The 19,259-nt window shown below is 39.4% G+C and overlaps 1 protein-coding gene across 3 annotated transcripts in view; it reads left to right on the top strand.

Moving 5' to 3' along the window:
- Positions 1–18,029, top strand: part of YTHDF3 (YTH N6-methyladenosine RNA binding protein F3) — a 26,762-nt gene extending 8,733 nt beyond the window's left edge. For 2 of the 3 annotated variants that reach the window (XM_061599978.1, XM_061599969.1), the window contains 3 exons: positions 1,272–1,357; positions 5,918–7,495; positions 16,962–18,029. In XM_061599978.1, coding sequence (XP_061455962.1) covers positions 5,936–7,495; positions 16,962–16,985 — 1,584 coding nt within the window. In that variant the 5' untranslated portion in view covers positions 1,272–1,357; positions 5,918–5,935 and the 3' untranslated portion in view covers positions 16,986–18,029. Of the gene's footprint in view, positions 1–1,271; positions 1,358–2,006; positions 2,084–5,917; positions 7,496–16,961 lie in introns of all 3 variants that reach the window. The other variant, XM_061599987.1, reaches the window with a different exon arrangement.
- The last annotated feature ends 1,230 nt before the right edge of the window (positions 18,030–19,259 follow it).

Below are 19,259 nucleotides of genomic sequence, written 5' to 3' on the forward strand. Positions count from 1 at the left end.
TTCTAGCTTGTGTGTGCATGTCTGCCTGGAAAGCTGTGCCCATGCACTGATTCTGTTGCAGAGAACAGTAGGAACACACAAGTAGGAAATAGATGTATTTAAAAATCCCCACACCCTATTAATCTATGGAACTAATCTGCGTTACTTTGCTGTTTTGATTGATTGAATTTAGCTAGACTGGGCTCACAGAAATGATTATTTGTAAAATGTTGCTGCTTGCAAGTAGAGAACTGTGTTGTATAGTAGATGGTACAGAATATTCAGCATAGAGATCTGTTAATAAGGGTGTCCGCAGATTTCATTTTTTAAGCGAGCCATTGTGGCAAACTTAGTATCTTATAATATAGCTGTGTTATAAGTGAGTGACACTTCAACAGCCAAGCACTTTATATCCATTAGACTGTTCCAATATTTACTATGGAGAATTGTTTTGGCTGCTTTCTGTAATTTTCCATCTGTTGAGGTGCTAAACTTACTCCATCCCCTTAGGGTTGCAAAGAAAATAGTTGGCTATCCCAGTCTTTTACATTGGAAAATTGTGTCAGCTAAGTATACCTGCAGAGGATTTGTGTGAGAGAGTGTTTAGTTGAAGTTATTTGAACAGAGCAATTAATCTAACATTTTTGCTTTCATGTGAATCCATAGAGCTTCAACAGTTCTAATACATACAACTAGACAAAAAGTGTACTCTTCTCACTTTTCTTGTTTCTCTTGGGAGGCTTCTTATAGATAGTAGTAGTCTAATCTGACCACTTCCTCTCACTACGCTCAAGTGCCTACCCAGCAGGTACATTTTGTTTTATGCCATATTTTCAAATCTACCTTTTTAATGGTTTTGAAATCCATAGGGTAATACCTGACTAAGGCTTACTAAGAATAAGATCCATTGAATTCAAAGAAATTAGGTTAGATTAAGTCCATTGATTTCCATCAGTCTATTTTGAAGATAATTTTAATAATAATATTCCATTGATTTAGTTGTGCGACACATAAAATATCATTTTTTATAATAATGATAAAACAAACCTAATAAAACAGCAACAAAAACGTCAGCGAAGATATACCATGACTGTACAGCAAGTTAGATACCACCCATAGATTACCAACAGTTTGGTTGCTATTTGTTTTCTGTATTCTAGGATGTTCTGGTATTGCTGCCTGGCAAAGAAATGTTACGATTGTAAAACATTTTTATTTCCATCAGGCATTTTAAGAACTATAAAGTTAAACATAGTACTTCTAAAAGGTGTCTAATTTTAGTTGTGTTTCAGTTTCAGTGCAAAACGGTTCGATTCATCAAAAGGATGCAGTAAATGATGATGATTTTGAGCCATATCTAAGTAGCCAGACAAATCAGGTGCGTATTTGCAAGAATATTTCTTTTTTTTTAAGCTACAGGGTCCACTTTTTACTTGATTAGTCCTTTGTTTTAAGCAATTAACATAAAACTGTTTTAATAATTTTGAATCAGAACAGTGTAAGTTTTCAAAGTATTCGTATGTCATCTACTTGTTAAACAGTACTACATGGGTATATATGAGTTAGATTCAGTTAACATTAAAGAGATTCCTTTGCTTAGGTTCTTCACTTAGAGAGAACTTACATCATCGTTGTTGTTGTTGTTATTTGATTTATATCCCGCCCTTCCTCCCAGCAGGAGCCCAGGGTGGCAAACAAAACCACCAAAAACATTAAAACATCATAAAAACAAACTTCAAAACACATTAAAACAGATCATCTTCAAAAACGTTACTTTAAATAGCTATCAAAACCTCTTCTAAGATTAAAAATATTTTAAAAAAGAAAGTTTAAGAACATATTAAAAAGCAATTCCAGCACAGATGCAGACTGGGATAGTAATAATATTAAAAGGCTTGTTGAAAGAGGAAAGTCTTCAATAGGCGCTGGAAAGATAACAGAGATGGCGCCTGTCTTAATATTTAAGGAGAGGGAATTCCACAGGGTAGGTGCCGCCACACTAAACGTCTGTTTCCTATGTTGTGCAGAACAGACCTCCTGATAAGATGGTATCTGCACGAGGCCCTCACCTGCAGAGCACAGTGATCGACTGGGTATATAAGGGGTAAGACGGTGTCGGGTATCCTGGTCCCAAGCTGTATAGGGCTTTGTACACCAAAACCAGAACCTTGAACTTGGCCTATATCTTGCACTAAATATATCTGCTGTGTGTGCACAGAATTGGATGCAAAATCATGGCTCGGCTGATGGTACAATTTTGGCTCCACAAGTTTTAAATGTCTCAAGCAAGAGATGCAACATATTTTAGAGCTGTAAATTGCATATTTTGCATTTAAACCCAAATTAAAGAATAAGAGCCATACTGGATCAGACCAAAGACTCATCTTCTGCAGCATCCTGTTCTCATAGCAGCCAAACAGTGCCTGTGGGAAGCCTGCAGCAGGACATATACACAACACCACTCTCCCCACTTACAATTTCCAGCAACTGATATTACAAAGGTATACTCCCTCCAACAGTGAAGATAGAACATAGTCATCATGGCTAGTAGGCATTGATAGCCATGAATTTGTCTAATCTTCTTTTAAAACCATCCAAGTTGGTTTTAATCACTGCATCTTGTGAGAGGGAATTCCATAGTTCTATGTGTTGTGTGAAGAAGTACATCATTTTGTCTGTCCTGAATCTTTCAAAGTTCAGCTTAATTGCATGGTCCCGGATTTCAGTATTACGCAATAGAAAGAAACCGCTCTCTATCAACTTTCTTCACACCATGCATAATCATGTATACTCTTATCATGTCCCCCCTGCCCCTTTACTCTTCTTTTTTTCTAAACTAAAAAGTCCAAAATGTTGTAATCTTTCCACATAAGGGATTATTCTAGCCCCTTCATCATTTTGGTTGCCCTTTTCTGAACCTTTTCCAATACTACAGTATCCTTTTTGTGGTGAGGCAAATGTGGCTTTGGTTAGATTTTTTTTTCTGAAGGAGGAAATTAAAATGATAGAAAAAATCATTGAAGCCTTTGTTTAAGCTTGCTAATACTACTACTACTAATGTTCTGTTCCCAACTGGCAGTACAAGCTGCTACTGTTGGTATCACTGTTTCCTCCTTTAACTGCAAGAGAACTGCTTCACACAGATGCATAGGCAAGCTGATTCAGGGACTACCAAGGGGCTGCTAGACGACACATGCAATAATTCAATATTTCCATAGTGGTACGCTAGTGCTTGAGTTCTCTAGCAGAAACAATACTGACATTGGTGTTGATGGATAACTATTGACAGGGTCTACACTTCCTAGCCTGTGTACCTAAGTGAAAATTATGGTCACCACCTTTGCCTCTCCATGCTTCGGCTGATGTTCAGTGGAGGTGTCGGGCACCTCTGTGCAGCAGTGACCAAAGATATTCCTACACTCTTTCGGCACCGCTGTAGCAGTAAAAGAGAGACTGGGAAGCGAAGGGGCGGCAGCTACCTTGATCTTGGATGGGCAGGTGCCTTGACCATGCAGTTGTCAAATAACCCCATAGATCAGGGTTGGGGAACCTTTGCAGCCCAGTAAGCCAAGATCCTTATCGTGGCAAGTTCTGTGGACCATGTTTGACAGGTGGGCAGAGCCACCCACCTGTCAGTCACCTGATAGCAGGTGACATCACCTTTGAAGTGTGTTCCCAAGCAGTTTCAATAGTTTTAACTGTGAAACTGCCAAAACGATATCTGCCAACCACTGCTTCTTCAAGTTTAGGAGAAAGGTTGTCCTGTCATTAGTGTTGAATTCTCTGGCAAATATTAGCTGCAGGAGCAAATTTAAGTGACGTTAATTATCCATTTGATTGCCTGGTAGAAATTATTGAGATTATTGTCTGGTGCCTGAAGTCTTAAGAGTTATTGCTTGCCTCCTAATTGAACTTGGTGAAAACTCCAACTGAAGACAGTTAATGCTGAAATGAAGTGATTTTTCAAGAACTTGGGTTGGATCTAAAGGGCTGCTTCTGCTTGCATTAGGTCACTTCTGCACCTGCATGGAGAGGGCTGATTTATTTAAAACATTTTTTTTATCAACCATCGGCAGAGCTTCCAGGGTGGCAAGATAAAATACACAAATCTGATCCCCTCTCCAGTATAGCCTGCTGTTCTCATAAGCAGTTGCATGGATGAGGAGGAGGTGGAATTCCACTCATATTTCTCCCAATCCATTGGTTTGCTGGTTGGTTTTCTGTTCCATTTCTGAATTCTTGCATGAACGTCAACTCCATCAAGGACTCTTCCGTTTCGGGGAGATGTATGTTGAGGGGTGTTTGTGCAAGGTGTTTAGAAAAATGGAGAGATTCTTTAGTGCAAGAAGGTGATACATGTATCATTTTTTATGTACTAGGATGGGAGAGGCAGAGTATGCACACGCTTCTCTACAGTTGACAGCAGTTTTGTACACCCAAATTTGCTTGGTGAATAAGAAATGCAAAAAAAGATAAGATTGTATGTTTTATTAGTCCAGTTTCTCTTCATGAAGATAGCCTTGCTATCAGTCAGTCAGTTGCTAGTCAAGCAGTCCTTTGATCCACAGATAGTTGTGGATCTGTTAGGGTGGATCTATTGTAATAAGCGTGGTGCTGCTCATGCTGGAGGAAGGGGGCACGGAAGTGACATTTTCTAATTTCTCCTTGCCCCAGCATCCCTCTGAAAAACTGCTCTGGAGGTTTGGGAGATGCTTGGGAACAATGGGAAGTGGCGCTGGGAGCTGCAAAGGGTGACTCATCAAAAATCACATCTCCCCTTCCTTCAGCAGGTGCTTTTGCTGGGCTCCGGTCCCTTCTGCAAATGGAAGGGTTCAGACCTCTTGGTTTACTGGCAAGGGAGGGCACAGTTTTATGCACGCTTAAGAGGTTACATAAATACTCTGCCATACAAAGTCTTAAATATAACTAGAGCAGATAATTGCCTTTTCTATTTTATATGACTGGGAAAATACCATTGGACAATAAAACATTGTTTCAAGATTGAATAAACAGAGCAAGGATTTAGGAAGTTATCTCTGTCATGGCCTCAAAAATACATACCCTGCTTGCAAAAGGAGCAAAAGGAACTCACTTCTAACTTATAAGAAGTCCTTATTTGCTCTCATAGACGTAATTTCTTCTTTTCAACAGCAAGGATGGGTATCTTATAGCCTTCCAATGTTATAATAACATTGCAACTAAAATAATCTGTGGGCATTGACCAGTGAGAGTCCAACATTATCTGAAGGGCTACATGTTAGTCACCCCTGGGCTCCAAGCAAGCTAGGTGATACCAGTCTTAAGTTCCTTTCCACCTTGCATGGTGAACTGATTCACAGCTTGACAAGCAACACAACGTTAAAAGTAATGCACTGATCCTTATCTATAGACCAGAGACAAGCTTCTCAGGAGAATGTTAGTATGTGTACACGCTGGACTAATGGTCATTGTCAGCACCAACAGCTTTGATCAGCTGTTCAAGGTAGGAGAGAGGGAAGACAGGAAGCTGGTTATAGAGATAAAATGGCATCCAGAGATTATAAATGACTTAGCAGTCATCTGAGAGGAAAAAAGTAAAAACATCTCGTATTTGGAGATGGAAGAGAGATTCTTAATTGTTCGGAGAACCTTTAATTGTGCCACAGTAATTAAAATTATGCAGGCTTTAATTAAAATTCGTTGGTCTTTACCTAATCAGCCATAATTTTAAATATGTGAGATTTAGGATGACAACTAAGGTTGGTCTTTCAGATCTTCACTTGAAGACTAGTTTTTTTGCTTATAAATCTATGGCTATGGGGTGGTATATAAATACAATAAATAAATAAATAGCTGTGTTGGAGGTTTGCCTCAGATGTCCTGAAATGCAGATTTATAGGCAAATAATGTAGATGTAGCACTAAACTATTGTTCTTATGCTGATATTTTTTTCTTGCAGAGTAATAGCTATCCACCAATGTCAGACCCATACATGCCTAGTTATTATGCTCCATCCATTGGATTTCCATACTCTCTGGGTGAAGCGGCATGGTCGACAGCAGGAGATCCTCCAATGCCATACTTGACAACTTACGGACAGATGAGCAATGGTGAACACCACTACATCCCTGATGGTGTATTTAGTCAACCTGGGGCTTTAGGAAACACCCCTCCATTCCTTGGTCAGCATGGATTTAATTTTTTCCCTGGGAATGCAGATTTCTCTACCTGGGGGACAAGTGGATCTCAGGGACAATCAACTCAAAGCTCTGCTTATAGCAGCAGCTATGGATACCCACCTAGCTCTCTAGGTAGAGCTATAGCCGATGGACAGGCTGGATTTGGCAGTGATACATTGAGCAAGGTGCCTGGCATTAGCAGCATTGAGCAAGGCATGACTGGACTGAAAATTGGTGGTGATATGACAGTCGCAGTTACAAAAACAGTTGGTTCAGCTCTGAGTAGTACAGGTATGACAAGCATTGCAGCAAATAATGTGCCTGCAGTTAGCAGTTCAGCACCTAAACCAACCTCATGGGCTGCTATCGCTAGGAAGCCTGCAAAGCCTCAGCCAAAACTTAAGCCTAAAGGTAATGTGGGAATTGGGGGCCCTGCGGTACCACCACCCCCTATAAAACACAACATGAATATTGGAACTTGGGATGACAAAGGGTCTGTGGTAAAAGCTCCCCCAACCCAGCCAGTACTGCCTCCTCAGACTATAATTCAGCAGCCTCAGCCATTAATTCAGCCACCTCCAATGGTGCAGAGCCAACTCCCTCAGCAGCAGCCGCAGCAGCCACAAGGACCTCAGCAACAGGCTCAGCCTCATCAGCTGCAGCAGCAGCAGCTGCAAAATCGCTGGGTGGCTCCTCGCAATAGGGGTGTAGGCTTCAATCAAAGCAATGGAGCTGGCAATGAAAACTATGGTATAGGTGTTATACCAGTTAGCTCTTCCCCTTCTGGTGTAGAAGTACACCCGGTATTGGAGAAACTAAAGGCCATAAATAACTATAATCCCAAAGACTTTGATTGGAATCTGAAGAATGGTCGTGTGTTTATAATCAAAAGCTATTCAGAGGATGATATACATCGCTCCATTAAGTATTCTATCTGGTGTAGTACTGAGCATGGCAATAAGCGCTTGGATGCTGCATACCGTTCGCTGAATGGAAAAGGCCCACTGTATTTACTTTTCAGTGTGAATGGCAGTGGACACTTCTGCGGAGTGGCTGAGATGAAGTCTGTTGTGGACTACAATGCATATGCTGGAGTCTGGTCTCAGGATAAATGGAAGGGGAAGTTTGATGTTAAATGGATCTTTGTTAAAGACGTTCCGAACAACCAGCTGCGGCACATTCGCTTGGAAAACAATGACAACAAACCAGTTACCAATTCGAGGGACACTCAAGAAGTACCCCTAGAAAAAGCCAAGCAAGTGCTTAAAATAATTGCTACTTTCAAGCATACCACCTCAATCTTTGATGACTTTGCACATTATGAAAAGCGTCAAGAGGAGGAGGAAGCCATGCGTAGGGTAAGATCCCAATACTATAATAAACTTTCACATGTTTTGGAGCTTGGGCTTTTTAAATAGAGTTCAACTTGGTCTTTTAATATTTAATATGTCAAGTCATTAGAAACAGGTGTAGATGGTAAAAGCCAAGGCTGTAACTTACTTGCAATACACTTGCAACTGTGTGCACCCAAATGGAATTTTCTATTCTTAGTATACTTCTACTACTGCATTAAAACTTTTAGCTAAATGACTGGATTTTGTTGGCAGTAGAGTGAGAAGATATTTATTTTTTAATTCTTTCAGCAGCAAATTGTACTTGTCCTTATATAATGTTGTTGCCTGTTTTCTTTTTGATGTTGAAGTAACAAATATGTATATGGCTGTTTTGATGCTTAAATGTTTCAGCCATTGTAATGGTTAAAGTGTTTGTAGATGCAGAGAAAAGGATACATAAGAAAAAAGAAATTTTGAATACGGGGTTTCTGTTAGGAATTTAGACTGCTGTCCTATACCCACTTACCTGGTAGTAAACCCCATTGAACTCAATGGGACTTCCAGTAAAGATGTATAGGATAGCACTTAGACAAGCAAAGGAAAATGTGAAAATAGTTCAGCTTAAATATTAATGTGTGTCATAAAAGGTAGCCTGACACAACAGAGACAAAGGGCTGTATCCATTTGGTGTGTGTCTGCTGACAGAAGGCTGTATAATCTTTTGGGGCCTTCCATCAATAGAACAGGAATCAAGGAGATAATCTGTTTCCCCTGCCCCTCCCCACAGTCCTCCAGCCTGCTCTAGAGGGTTGAGGAACCACTTGGAACAGTGTGAGGAGCTCTGTGTGTGGCGGGGGGGGGGGGATTGCCTCAATTGCCTCAGTTCTTGTTCTGCTGATAGGAAGGGTCTGCTGGATCAAAGAGCCTTCCATGAGCAAAAGGGCATAATTTAGATGCAATGCAAACAAAATGTTTACTTAAATTAGCCTGGCCCAGTGCTGTTTCTCCTGACGTATCTAGATGTCTTAAAAAGAGATCTGAACCTTCTCCTCCTTATGCCTTATAATGGGTGTCTTGATTATTTTGGAAACCTCTTCGCAGCCAGTCACCCCAGCACAAGAAACTGCCTTGTGTAGAATACTAGTGTGATGATAATCTTCTAGAAAGGAATCTAAAGCATTCTACATCTTGTGGAGACCCCCTACTGCAGGGGAGGCTAACCTGTGGCCCTCCAGATGTTGTTGGACTACAGCTTCCATCAACCCCAGCCAGTGTGGCCAGTGGCAATGCAAGTTGTAGTCCAACAACATCTAGAGGTTCACAGGTAGTACAGGCACTCCTGTCCTAAGTAGGTAGGAATATGTCCTGGTGAGCTGTCATGTTTCTTCGGTGAAACTTTCTTTGGCAACATTTTCTGGTGTAGAACATCTTGCTGAGAAACTTTTTATCATGCAGGTAGTAGGTAATTCTGGTGAACTGAGTGACCCAAAAATGTAAAACCTGGAAATCTTTGCTGAATCGAGTCCCACCTCATCTGAATTCTTCTTTCATTTTCTTTAAGAGCAGTTCTTGCCTGCCAGAGACTCTTTGAATCTTCCAAAGGTCTAGAGCTCTCCCCTTCATCCAGTGCCACCTTTCAGGTTCTTATACCATGGCTGGATATATCTATCTTAATTTTCTCAACAACCTTTTCTCTTAGTTTTCTGAAACTGCCTTTTCCCCTGCATGTAACCATTTTCTGAGCACAAGATAGCTTTCAAAATAGTTGTCATTTTGTACAGTAAGAAGAATTATCATTATTATTTAACTTATAAATGTGCCTAAAATTTTCTAAGCAGTGTACAGATATTAAAAGATAAGTCAGTCCCTATCTGCATACTAACAATTTAATAGACACTATGAAAAGGGGAAAAGAAGAGGGGGGAAATTATTGTAGCAGCAGTACCTTCATTGGCTGATTAATGGGGACAGGTCAGTCTTCCTCTTACCATGATATTCTTCCTGGAAGCCAGGGTGTGCAGCCTCCCAGTTGTCCTTGGACTCCTGGCCAATGACAGAAGCCAGAGTTTGCCTTCTCTCTAGTTAGTCCCAGGAGAGTTTGCAGTTGAAGAAGAGTGACTAAAAGGCTTCAAATACACACTTGAAGCTGCATTGTACCATTGCTCCATCTAGCCCATCATTGCCTACCGGGCTTGGGTAGAGGTGCTGCCCACGATCCTTTTAGCTGGAGATGTCAGGGATTGATCCTGGGACCTTCTCCTAGCAAAATGTGTACTTGCCACCAAACCATGGATCCTATATTCCATAGGTATTCACTGCTGTAAACCCATGCCAACTCAAGATATCTTGCCAGAAGCCAAATGTTATTTATAAAGCCCTGAAATGTTTAGGCACTGTACAAATATTAAAATGAACAGGCCCATAGGTATGATATACAGAAAAAGGGATGAGAAAAGAAGATGAAAATCAATTCAAGCCTCACTTCTTCTATAATTGTACATAATAGTTATAATGGCCACTAAGGTGGGATAGTCACTGTGGAGGACAGTTCTGGGATGGAGAAGTCAAATTACAGCTGCTTCTAGCTGAAGTTACGGGGTGGGTACACCATGTCACCTTCTCCTCTGATGCAGCTACTTAGAATGACTGGTAATAGAAATGTCTACCTCTCTGCTCCTCCCCCTTTTCTTTGCTGGGATTGAATGGGTGGCAGTTCATCCAAACAGTTTGGTGGTTGGAATCTTGCAGTCTCTCTCTTCTGCCAGCTACAGACCCTGCTATCTGTTGATGGAGTCCATTTGCTGCACAGGCCATGTATGGTGTATGGACTCTAGCAACAACTAATTCCAGAAGTGTAACATGCCTGTAGCATAACCATGATTATCTTGAGTGCAACTTGGTCATAGAGTATTCATAGGTGACAAGCCACATGCGATGCCCAAACACAATGTATGTATAAATTGTATTTAATGAAGAGATTAGTGCTTAATGCTTCATCATTATTCTGACACTTCTATATCAATTTCCATTTCTTTAAAAAAAAATTTTGTATTTTTAACTTCATTTTAAAAATTTGCACACTTTTGACAGGCTTGGAAGAATACACACTGCTGTCAAATGAAGATGTGGAATATTCATTGATACCTTGCTGAAAATGCATATTGTTCGGGCATGTCCAGTTTACAGCGAACAGTTATCTTTAGTTTAATAAATATATCAACACTTATGAACTCCTGTACTGTTCAAATGAAAGAGGAGCTTCTGTAAAGTAGTAGTAGGTGGGCTGTCCCTTAAGAGGAGGAGTAATATCCTAACTCCTGAATGTTTGGATTGAATCCTGTAGCTGTAAGATTGTATGTCCCAGGCTTTCTCTGTTAACCACAGACAGAGAGCTGCTTATTCTGTAGGAAGCAGATGAGGAGGACTCAGGGCCATTTCCTGCAGGATGCAAGCAGCTGGGATAAGAGATGGAAGAGTGCTATGTAGTCAGCTGGTGATTCATGAGCATAGGAACTGTTAATTCTGAAGAAGACATACAGAATGCCCTTCCTTGTAATCAACAGCAGAAGCTGTTTAGTAAATAACCGTGAGTGAGAGTGCACTGACTGAAGTGGGGTTACATTGTAGGAACATGTAAAAGCCAGCCATTGCTAGATAGAGGTTCACAATGGATGGCATTGGTTAACAGAGCAGGTGAGATGCTTAGTCTGGTCCTCAGCTGGAGTTCTGACAGCACCCTGAACAAAAGAACAGCCTGAAGAATAGAGATCTATAGACTAGAAGTGAATAAACAGCATTGTTTAACCGAGGTATTTTGCAGTACTTGAAAGGAGGAAAAAGAGTCCAATTATGTTCCATATATGAACAGGAACTGATCATATAACATCAAACTATGGAACAACTTCAAATGTCAGTTTTTGTGAATCACCCTTCTTCCTAACTGGTAACATATTTAGATGTGGCTTATATCTTCCCTGACATTGTGGACTTTGATAATTAAAAATTAATAGATGAAAACAAAAAATCCACAGTCTAGTTACACCGAAATTAGATTTAGCCAGATTAGTTCTACTTACTCCAATTTGTCTAAATATACTTAAATCAAAATTAAGTTGAGTAGTGACTTGGTTGAGTGTATGCTATGCAGTGTTTATAAACAAAGTGTTGGATCCAGACATGCCAGCAGCAGAACACCATGAATTCAATGCTCACATTCGCAGAACAGAGGGAGGAGAAGTGCTTTTCAGCAATTGCTCTTTCTCCCTGCAGCCCCCTATGGCACATTAAAATGTCCTCTGGGGTTCCTGTAGAAAGAGCCTACATTGGATTGGAACGAAAGGAGCCATTCCATTTGCAGAGTAGACCCTGAATCCGACCCAGAAGCTTTTGGAACAGAATAAATAATGATGTGCTTCTGTAACATTGTAACTGTGTGAATAGTCTTCCCCTTAAACATAAAGCATATGCCAACTTAAATATTTATGTAAATTTGTTCATCTGCTTACAAATTTGCTATCATTGCTATTGTCTTTGAGTTTGATTTCAGGTGTGTGGAGTCCTTGTTGCTTTTCTTAGATAACCATAGTTACTATATATGTGCATATATGGGTCAGTTCCCATGTTCAATTTACAAACCTGCTTTTGGAATTATTCTTGTGGCTGTAGACATCTGAAAGCAGTTTGTTTGATTTCATCATCACCCAAGTTGCCCAGAGATTGTCGTTGTCCTAATGTAAATAACTTAAATTTCACAAATAAGTCTATCACTAATATGTTGGCCTTCTCTTCATTTTACGACGATAGGGCACAGTACAGAAATGCTAATGCTGATAATGGTATTTCTATCAAATCTGTACATATCTTTAAATTGGACTGGCTTACAGTGGTCCCCAGCGTTTTTGCACATTTGGAAATTGTTATTGTGGGTGCTGCCACAAAATGGCTGACATAGGGTTGTGCCTTTTCAGAAAATGGCTTCCATGGTGGGCAGGGCCAGTCATGAAGCGCTCCTTTTACACTGAAGGCAAGCTCACTCATTTTCAGCCAACTCATTACCTAATCTATCTTTCCCTCTCAGGATAGACAAAGCTCCAATGAGAGAAAATAAAGCATGCCCTAGAGAGAGAAATGCACATGCAGCCTCAGTAAAGAGAAACGATGTATGCAGAAGCCCAGAGAGAGAGAAAGAGAGAGAAACGTGTACACAGAGATGCAGGAGTGGGGAAGAAAGTGTATAGCCCTGGAACTTGGGTGGGTGGGGCACAACTTTGCACACAGAGACCTAGAGAAAGGGAAAAACACAAACATGCTGTGTTCTCTCTCCCTTCCCCTCCTGCCTTACCCTTTCTTGGGTTCTTTTTAAACTTTTTTGTAGGATGCTGATCAGCCTGGAAAAGTTGGTAGGGTTGAGAGAGAGGGAAATAGCAACACTCTTACTACTTCCTGCTTTAATTCTATGCATTTTTCAAGGCCGATTGCACTCTTCCTAGTTCAGAAGTGTGTGTGTGTGTGTGTGTGTGTGTGTGTGTGTGGTGGGGAGGCAGTGCAGGTCACAGAGGGTTTTGGGGTATAGGATGGCTCTGTGGGTGCAATTGGAACCAAAGCTGCTCTTGCAAACCTTTTGTCTGCTCCCAAGAAAGTCTTTAGTGGTATCTCTCATTAATTCTGTTATTTGTCCATGTTGCCCACAGCACATTTAGCTGTTGTGCTCTTAGACAGGTCATAAAGCTATTTACATTTTCTGACTTGGGTTTCATTTTGGTTCTGCCTGTTAACCAGTTTGCTTCCATTTCACAAGGAAAAAAGTAAATATTTACAATATGATGCTGGTTTGCATTCATAGGTGATCTGATTATTATTGAGCTTTGTGTTATCATCTAGAATTAAGATTATAAGACAGGAAACTCTGGCAATACATACAGAAAATTTGAATAAGGCTGAGCAATAGGGACAAACACAGGAAAAGAAACAGGTATTGACTAGACATTGAAAGAAGTAAACTGAACTCTGAGAACTTGGAATTCATAAAAAGAGCAAATGAGATATTAAAGCAGAGTTTAGAAACATGTCCTTTTAATATACAGATTCAAAAGCGCAAATGTTCTTTCTTTTCCAGGTTGATCCTCTGTTTTTATTTTGTTAACACATGTACAATAATCTTGCAGGCATTAAATCTGCTCACCATGTGGTCCATAGCTGGAAGCTACAATCAACCAGCTGTTGGATTTCCAAGCCCTTTTTAATTTAAATACTAGTTGTTTGTCTGCTACCCAGAAAATGGGAGAACGAAGATGCTTACTGGCTCAGTCCCAAGAAAAAGTATTGGTTTGCTTTTCTAAAAATAGCATTCTCAGAATAAGAACCATTCATCTTTATCTTTATTCATAACTATTTGTCAGCATTTGGCAAGGGATTAAAATTCTTGGTTGGAGCACCTGGGCTTGGGGTAGATGAGATTATAGCACAGAGAGCTGTTGAAGCATTTTCTTCTTTAGAGCAGGAGTGGGAAACCTATTTCAGCCCAAAGCCAGAGCAGACTTTGCCCAACTTTCAAGGGCCACATGAGAATGATGGGCATGGCAGGTGAAGACGTGTGCACACACACAAAAACAAGCATCCCCTAGAGAAAAGATGCATGTACCTCTATTTTCCCCCTTGTGACAAAGATACTTGTACCATACACATAGCACTCTCCCTTTCTCACAAACATGTACAAGCAGTCACACATTCATATGTCCATTCTGACTTTTTAAGACTAAAAGGTAGCATTTCTGTCCACCCCATTGCTGGGGTGGGGGAGAATGCTGCCTTCTGCTGTCAAAGAGCAGGCAGAAGGCTTATTCAGACATCAGGGATCCCTCTGCTGCCCTTTTCCTCTCAAAAGGGGCTTATCTCCAATCTTAAAACTGGTGCTTAGAGAAGAGAGTTCCCTTTAGCTCCCTGATGTGTTCTTATGGCAGGAGATTGGTAGGTGGCATTGTTTGTCCCAAAGGAACTTGTAGACACAATGGAGTGGAGGCTCCCCACCACTGCCTTAGAGAGATGTGGCACTGGTTTCATTAAAAGTGTGATAATATCTTTTGTTTTAAGAAAGTATGCACTTTCAGTATGTTTTGCCTACGCATGGTCCATAGAAACATTAGCTTGGATTCAAATAATTGAGTAGGAGAAGAAAATGTTTTGATACTGCTTGTGGAAGACTTCTTACCATGCAAGTTGCATATATAGTAGGAGGAACATGGTTCCAGGATAATGGATAATGGTTCCAGGATATAAACTCAAGATCATAAAAAACATACTGAGAGAGCTTGTGGAAAGGCTTCTTCTTTGCGTGAAGAGCTTATGTTGTTTGGGGTCACTTTTCCTCACACAATTCTCTCCTGCGGGGTTGGAAACGGCCCTTCTGTGACCAGAATAGGCTTTCTGCAAATGGATCCAACCCATTAAGCAAAAACCTCATTAGATGTTATACCAATTGTTGCTTGGGGAAGAGACTTTAAGTTTCATTTTGTGCAAGTTACTTTTTACTCTGCAACATGGACAGAGTTGTGAATTGCCCATTCACAGTGCCACAGCATGTATAGCTGAAAGATACATTGCAAAATCATCCTAACCAGAAAAATGCCTAGTGAACAGACCCAGCATAATGTATTGTTTTTCAATAGAAATGTTAAGTAAAACATTATTGGCGACATGTTGTATTCAATCAATATAAACTACTTCAGGTAGTAGGAGCCTAAAATTTGCCCAACAGTTCATGTTTTCAAATTCTGTAATCATGTTTCTTGAATTGGAGCATGTCATTTAACGCAGAGTATAAGGTTTGATACTAATTACGATATCAAAGTAGTTTACCTTCAGTATTTTCATCATAACATTACACATAATGTATAACACATTATATCCAGGGCTGTGGAGTTGGTACGCCAGACCTTTGACTCCGACTCCTCTATTTTTCTACTGTCCGACTCCGACTCCTTCGTAAATGGCAAATGTATATTAACTAGTAATAACAAATTTACTGTAATAAAATGGTAGCACAAGGCATTTCATCACCACCACGTGAATCCAGAGCTTGGGAAAGTTACTTTTTTAAACTACAACTCCCATCAGCCCCAGGGATTGGGCTCGTGGGAGTTGTAGTTCAGAAAAGTAACTTTTCCAAGCTCTGGATTCACGTGGTGATGATGAAATGCCTTGTGCTACCATTTTACTACAGTAGATTTGTTATTACTAGTTAATATACATTTGCCATTTATGAAGGAGTCGGTACATTTCTACCGACTCTGACTCCACCCAAAATTGCTTCCGACTCAACTCCGACTCCACAGCCCTGATTATATCAGTACTCTCTATTGAAGTTTTCTAAATATTTTTAAGTAAAATGTTCTAGAAGGCAATGTCAGTACTAGATATTTACCATTCATAAATTGTCTTTAGCGTAGCAAGTCTTTACATGTTGCTAAGTGACAATGGATCTGAAGTGCTGCCCTGGCTCCTGCTGGGAGGAAGGGCGGGATATAAATCTAATAAATAAATAAAGTGTCACTGGTATCAGAAGACATAACCTGAGCTTATCAATGGATGTTCTTCCATTAGCTTTGCAAAGCAGCAAACTTCATTCATTGTTTAGTTTTGCAGCTAGAATTTAATTTTCACTTAAAAGGGATAACATACAGTTCTGTCACATGTTAAGCTTTTTCGGTAGTGTGAGCCATTGACTGTTGGAATTAGTAGAAACTGTTCCACTCACTTTGTAGTTCATGGCGATATTAATTAAAAATGTTTACTTTGTAGTTAGTGTGAACACTATCATAGTATCGGCCCATACAATAAGTAAGGATAATGTAAAATCAAACCTGAACAATTTCTCTGCCATATGAAGCATTATGGCATTATATTTACCTTTCCTTTAAGTTTCTGTGATGAAGCAGAATTCTGAAAATTTGTTAATGTTTTGACATGCGTTTCTTCTAGACTTTGGGTTCTGTCCAAAGGTGGCACCATGCTAGTGCAAGTGTTTCTCCCGATTTTCATTGATCCATTGTGCCCAAAGATCCTGAGGGTTGGAAGACCCTTGGGAACAGTATGGGATATGACACACAGGGCTGTAGTTGGTTGCGGGGAATAGTGAAAGTGGAATGATTCACCTTGCAATAGTGCAAAGTGAAAATGGGATGCCTCACCTTGCAAAGCCACTACTGGATACTATCTTTAGATGGGATTGTAGAAATGAAGGAAGGCAATGGTAAACCACCTCTGAATACCTCTTACCATGAAAACCCTATGAATATATCCAAAAAGATTCATAGGGTCGCCATAAATTGTAATCGACTTGAAGGCATATAACAACAATTACCTTCATGTTTCTGTAAAGCCCATTACATGCTTTTATCAAATATTTATAGCTAAACAGCTGCTATATCCTGTTGCACAGAATAGAAGTATTTTTGACAGAACTGCACTAATTTTCCTTTCTTCTGTTCTGCAGGAGAGGAATAGAAACAAACAATAACTATATGGCGATGGTCCTGCTAGAATTACAACACTAATGATGTAGACTCTGGAAATGCCTAATATGTCTAAGAAGACGTTATTAAAGCTTTGTTCCTGCTTAAGGTGACATCTTTGAACACTTTAACACAAAATTGACTCTTCTTGTAATGGTTCTCATCAGTGCATCTGCCCTTATACTCTCACCAAACATACTTGAGAACTGTAACTTCGTCAAGCACTTTCTGTCCTGAAGCTTTTACCAGTATCTGCTGTCTTTTGTAATTATGCATCCTAGCTAAGGCACAGGAGATGGAACGAATGCAAGGATTCATTAACTCTTTGAATTTGTTAAATACTAACAATTAACCATCATAAGTGGTTCAATGATGTGAGATTCACATTGCTTCAACTTATTTTTCTTTGATGTAGTTTTTTAATTGTCAGTTTTAGCTATTCAACAGAATTTAAAACAAAATCATGCCATATTTAGTCCTGGAGTAAAACTCAAGTCTAAATGTTCATGTGAAAATTATTGTAGTAAACTTTTAATATGGCAAAGCAACTCTGAGCTGCAGTTTAGCCAAATGAATTATAACATGAAATTATATTAGAATGACATTTCCCTTGTTTCAAACTGTTTGGTGTAGAGAATATTAATATATGCAGCTTGGTGGGCCGCACCAGTTAATGCACATTTCCTTATTTTTTTCTGTAACACGTATACCGAAAAAAGTGCATTTGTCTGAGGGACTGTTTGTTTGCTACCACTCAATCTCAGTTTTGAGTACATGTACCTCAGTCTAAATCAGACTTTTTATGACCTTTATAACTATACTTAAAATCTTTAATTCCTATTTCTGGGTGTTTGCAAGCCTAAAAAGATTGCTATCATGGAAGTGAAAATTTACTCCTCTAGGTGATTCACTAGCTAAATAAACATAATTCTTGTTTTAGCAAGCATATACTCTGTTTCTTAAATTTTGTTTGCTCCCAGCTCTGAATATTATAGTCTGATATTCTTTCAATTCAAAATACTTTGGGAAATAAACGTTTATCCATGGTTTCAGTTTGTATGCTCATGGATGTGTTTACATGTTATCTGTTAGAGCTATATAATAAAAGCCTAGGTACCATATTCACTTGAATATTTTCTATGCTGCTTTTTAAACTTTTATTTTAAAATTTCCACTTGCACACTAACATGAATGCTGTCCTGAAAGTGAAACAGCTGAATTGACTACATGAAATACTGAATAGTCTTAAGAGCTTTCTCTTTAGAAGATCAGTATAGAGTGCAGATACGGAGAAGTTTAAAAATAGTGATTGTATGAATGCTTAATGTAATCTGTCAAACACAAATACTTACATCATGTTGGGAATGTTTCACTGACACTATTTCTGAAGTTTATTGGGGTGGTCAAAACTGTTAGACATCTATATATTTGTTACTCTGCACTTATAGATATGGATATATAAATTGGGTGAAGAAATGGCTGTTCTGGCATACTGTGGCAGGCGTTTTATCATTTATTTTGAAAACATCTTTGGGTGATAACCTACTAAGGCATACTCTGAGGAAACTCATTGAAATTTGTAGACATCAGACACTTAGATCATGTATTTCTGCAGGTCTACTCTCTGTATGACTCGCATTGTATATCGCCCCTTGTATATATACTTAGATGGAATTCCTTTGAACTCTGTGTACCTTGCTTCCAATAAAAAAGTTTTAGGATATTTAGATATTAAATACCTACAGTTCCAAAGCAAACTGCAGTTCAACAATGGAAAACAGTAGTAAGGATATAAGTAGGAAAGGGTAGCTTACTTCAAAAGGAAATCATAACTGTTCACATTCTTACATTTCAAAAGATGATGTTGTGTTAAAATGTTTTTGTCGTCACTATGCGACACGAGATTAAAAGCTGCTAAGATTTAATTCAAACATAAAGTAGCCCATGTTGGGTGGCTATGGGTAATGCAATCATGTGGGTCGTGTTAACTATGGTAAGTAGCTCTGGAGAGTGGTTCTCTTTGAGGCATTTAACCACATCCACTTAAATCCTGAAAAAGGGGATTGTCTTGGCAGTGTCAAAATTTGAGTCCAGTGGTGAGTTACTTGCACACCCAGCTTCACTAGATAGCTATTTTACAAAGCGCAATTTGTGTGAATTGCTGCATACATGAAACAGACCTATCTTAACACATACATTCAGTGCTAGTGATGGATAACAGAACTTTAGTGTAATACCAATATAATCTATTTATTGTCTCGTCTACATTGTACATTCAG

Source organism: Rhineura floridana, chromosome 1 (genome assembly GCF_030035675.1).
Source record: "Rhineura floridana isolate rRhiFlo1 chromosome 1, rRhiFlo1.hap2, whole genome shotgun sequence".
NCBI classification, from domain to species: Eukaryota; Metazoa; Chordata; class Lepidosauria; order Squamata; family Rhineuridae; genus Rhineura; species Rhineura floridana.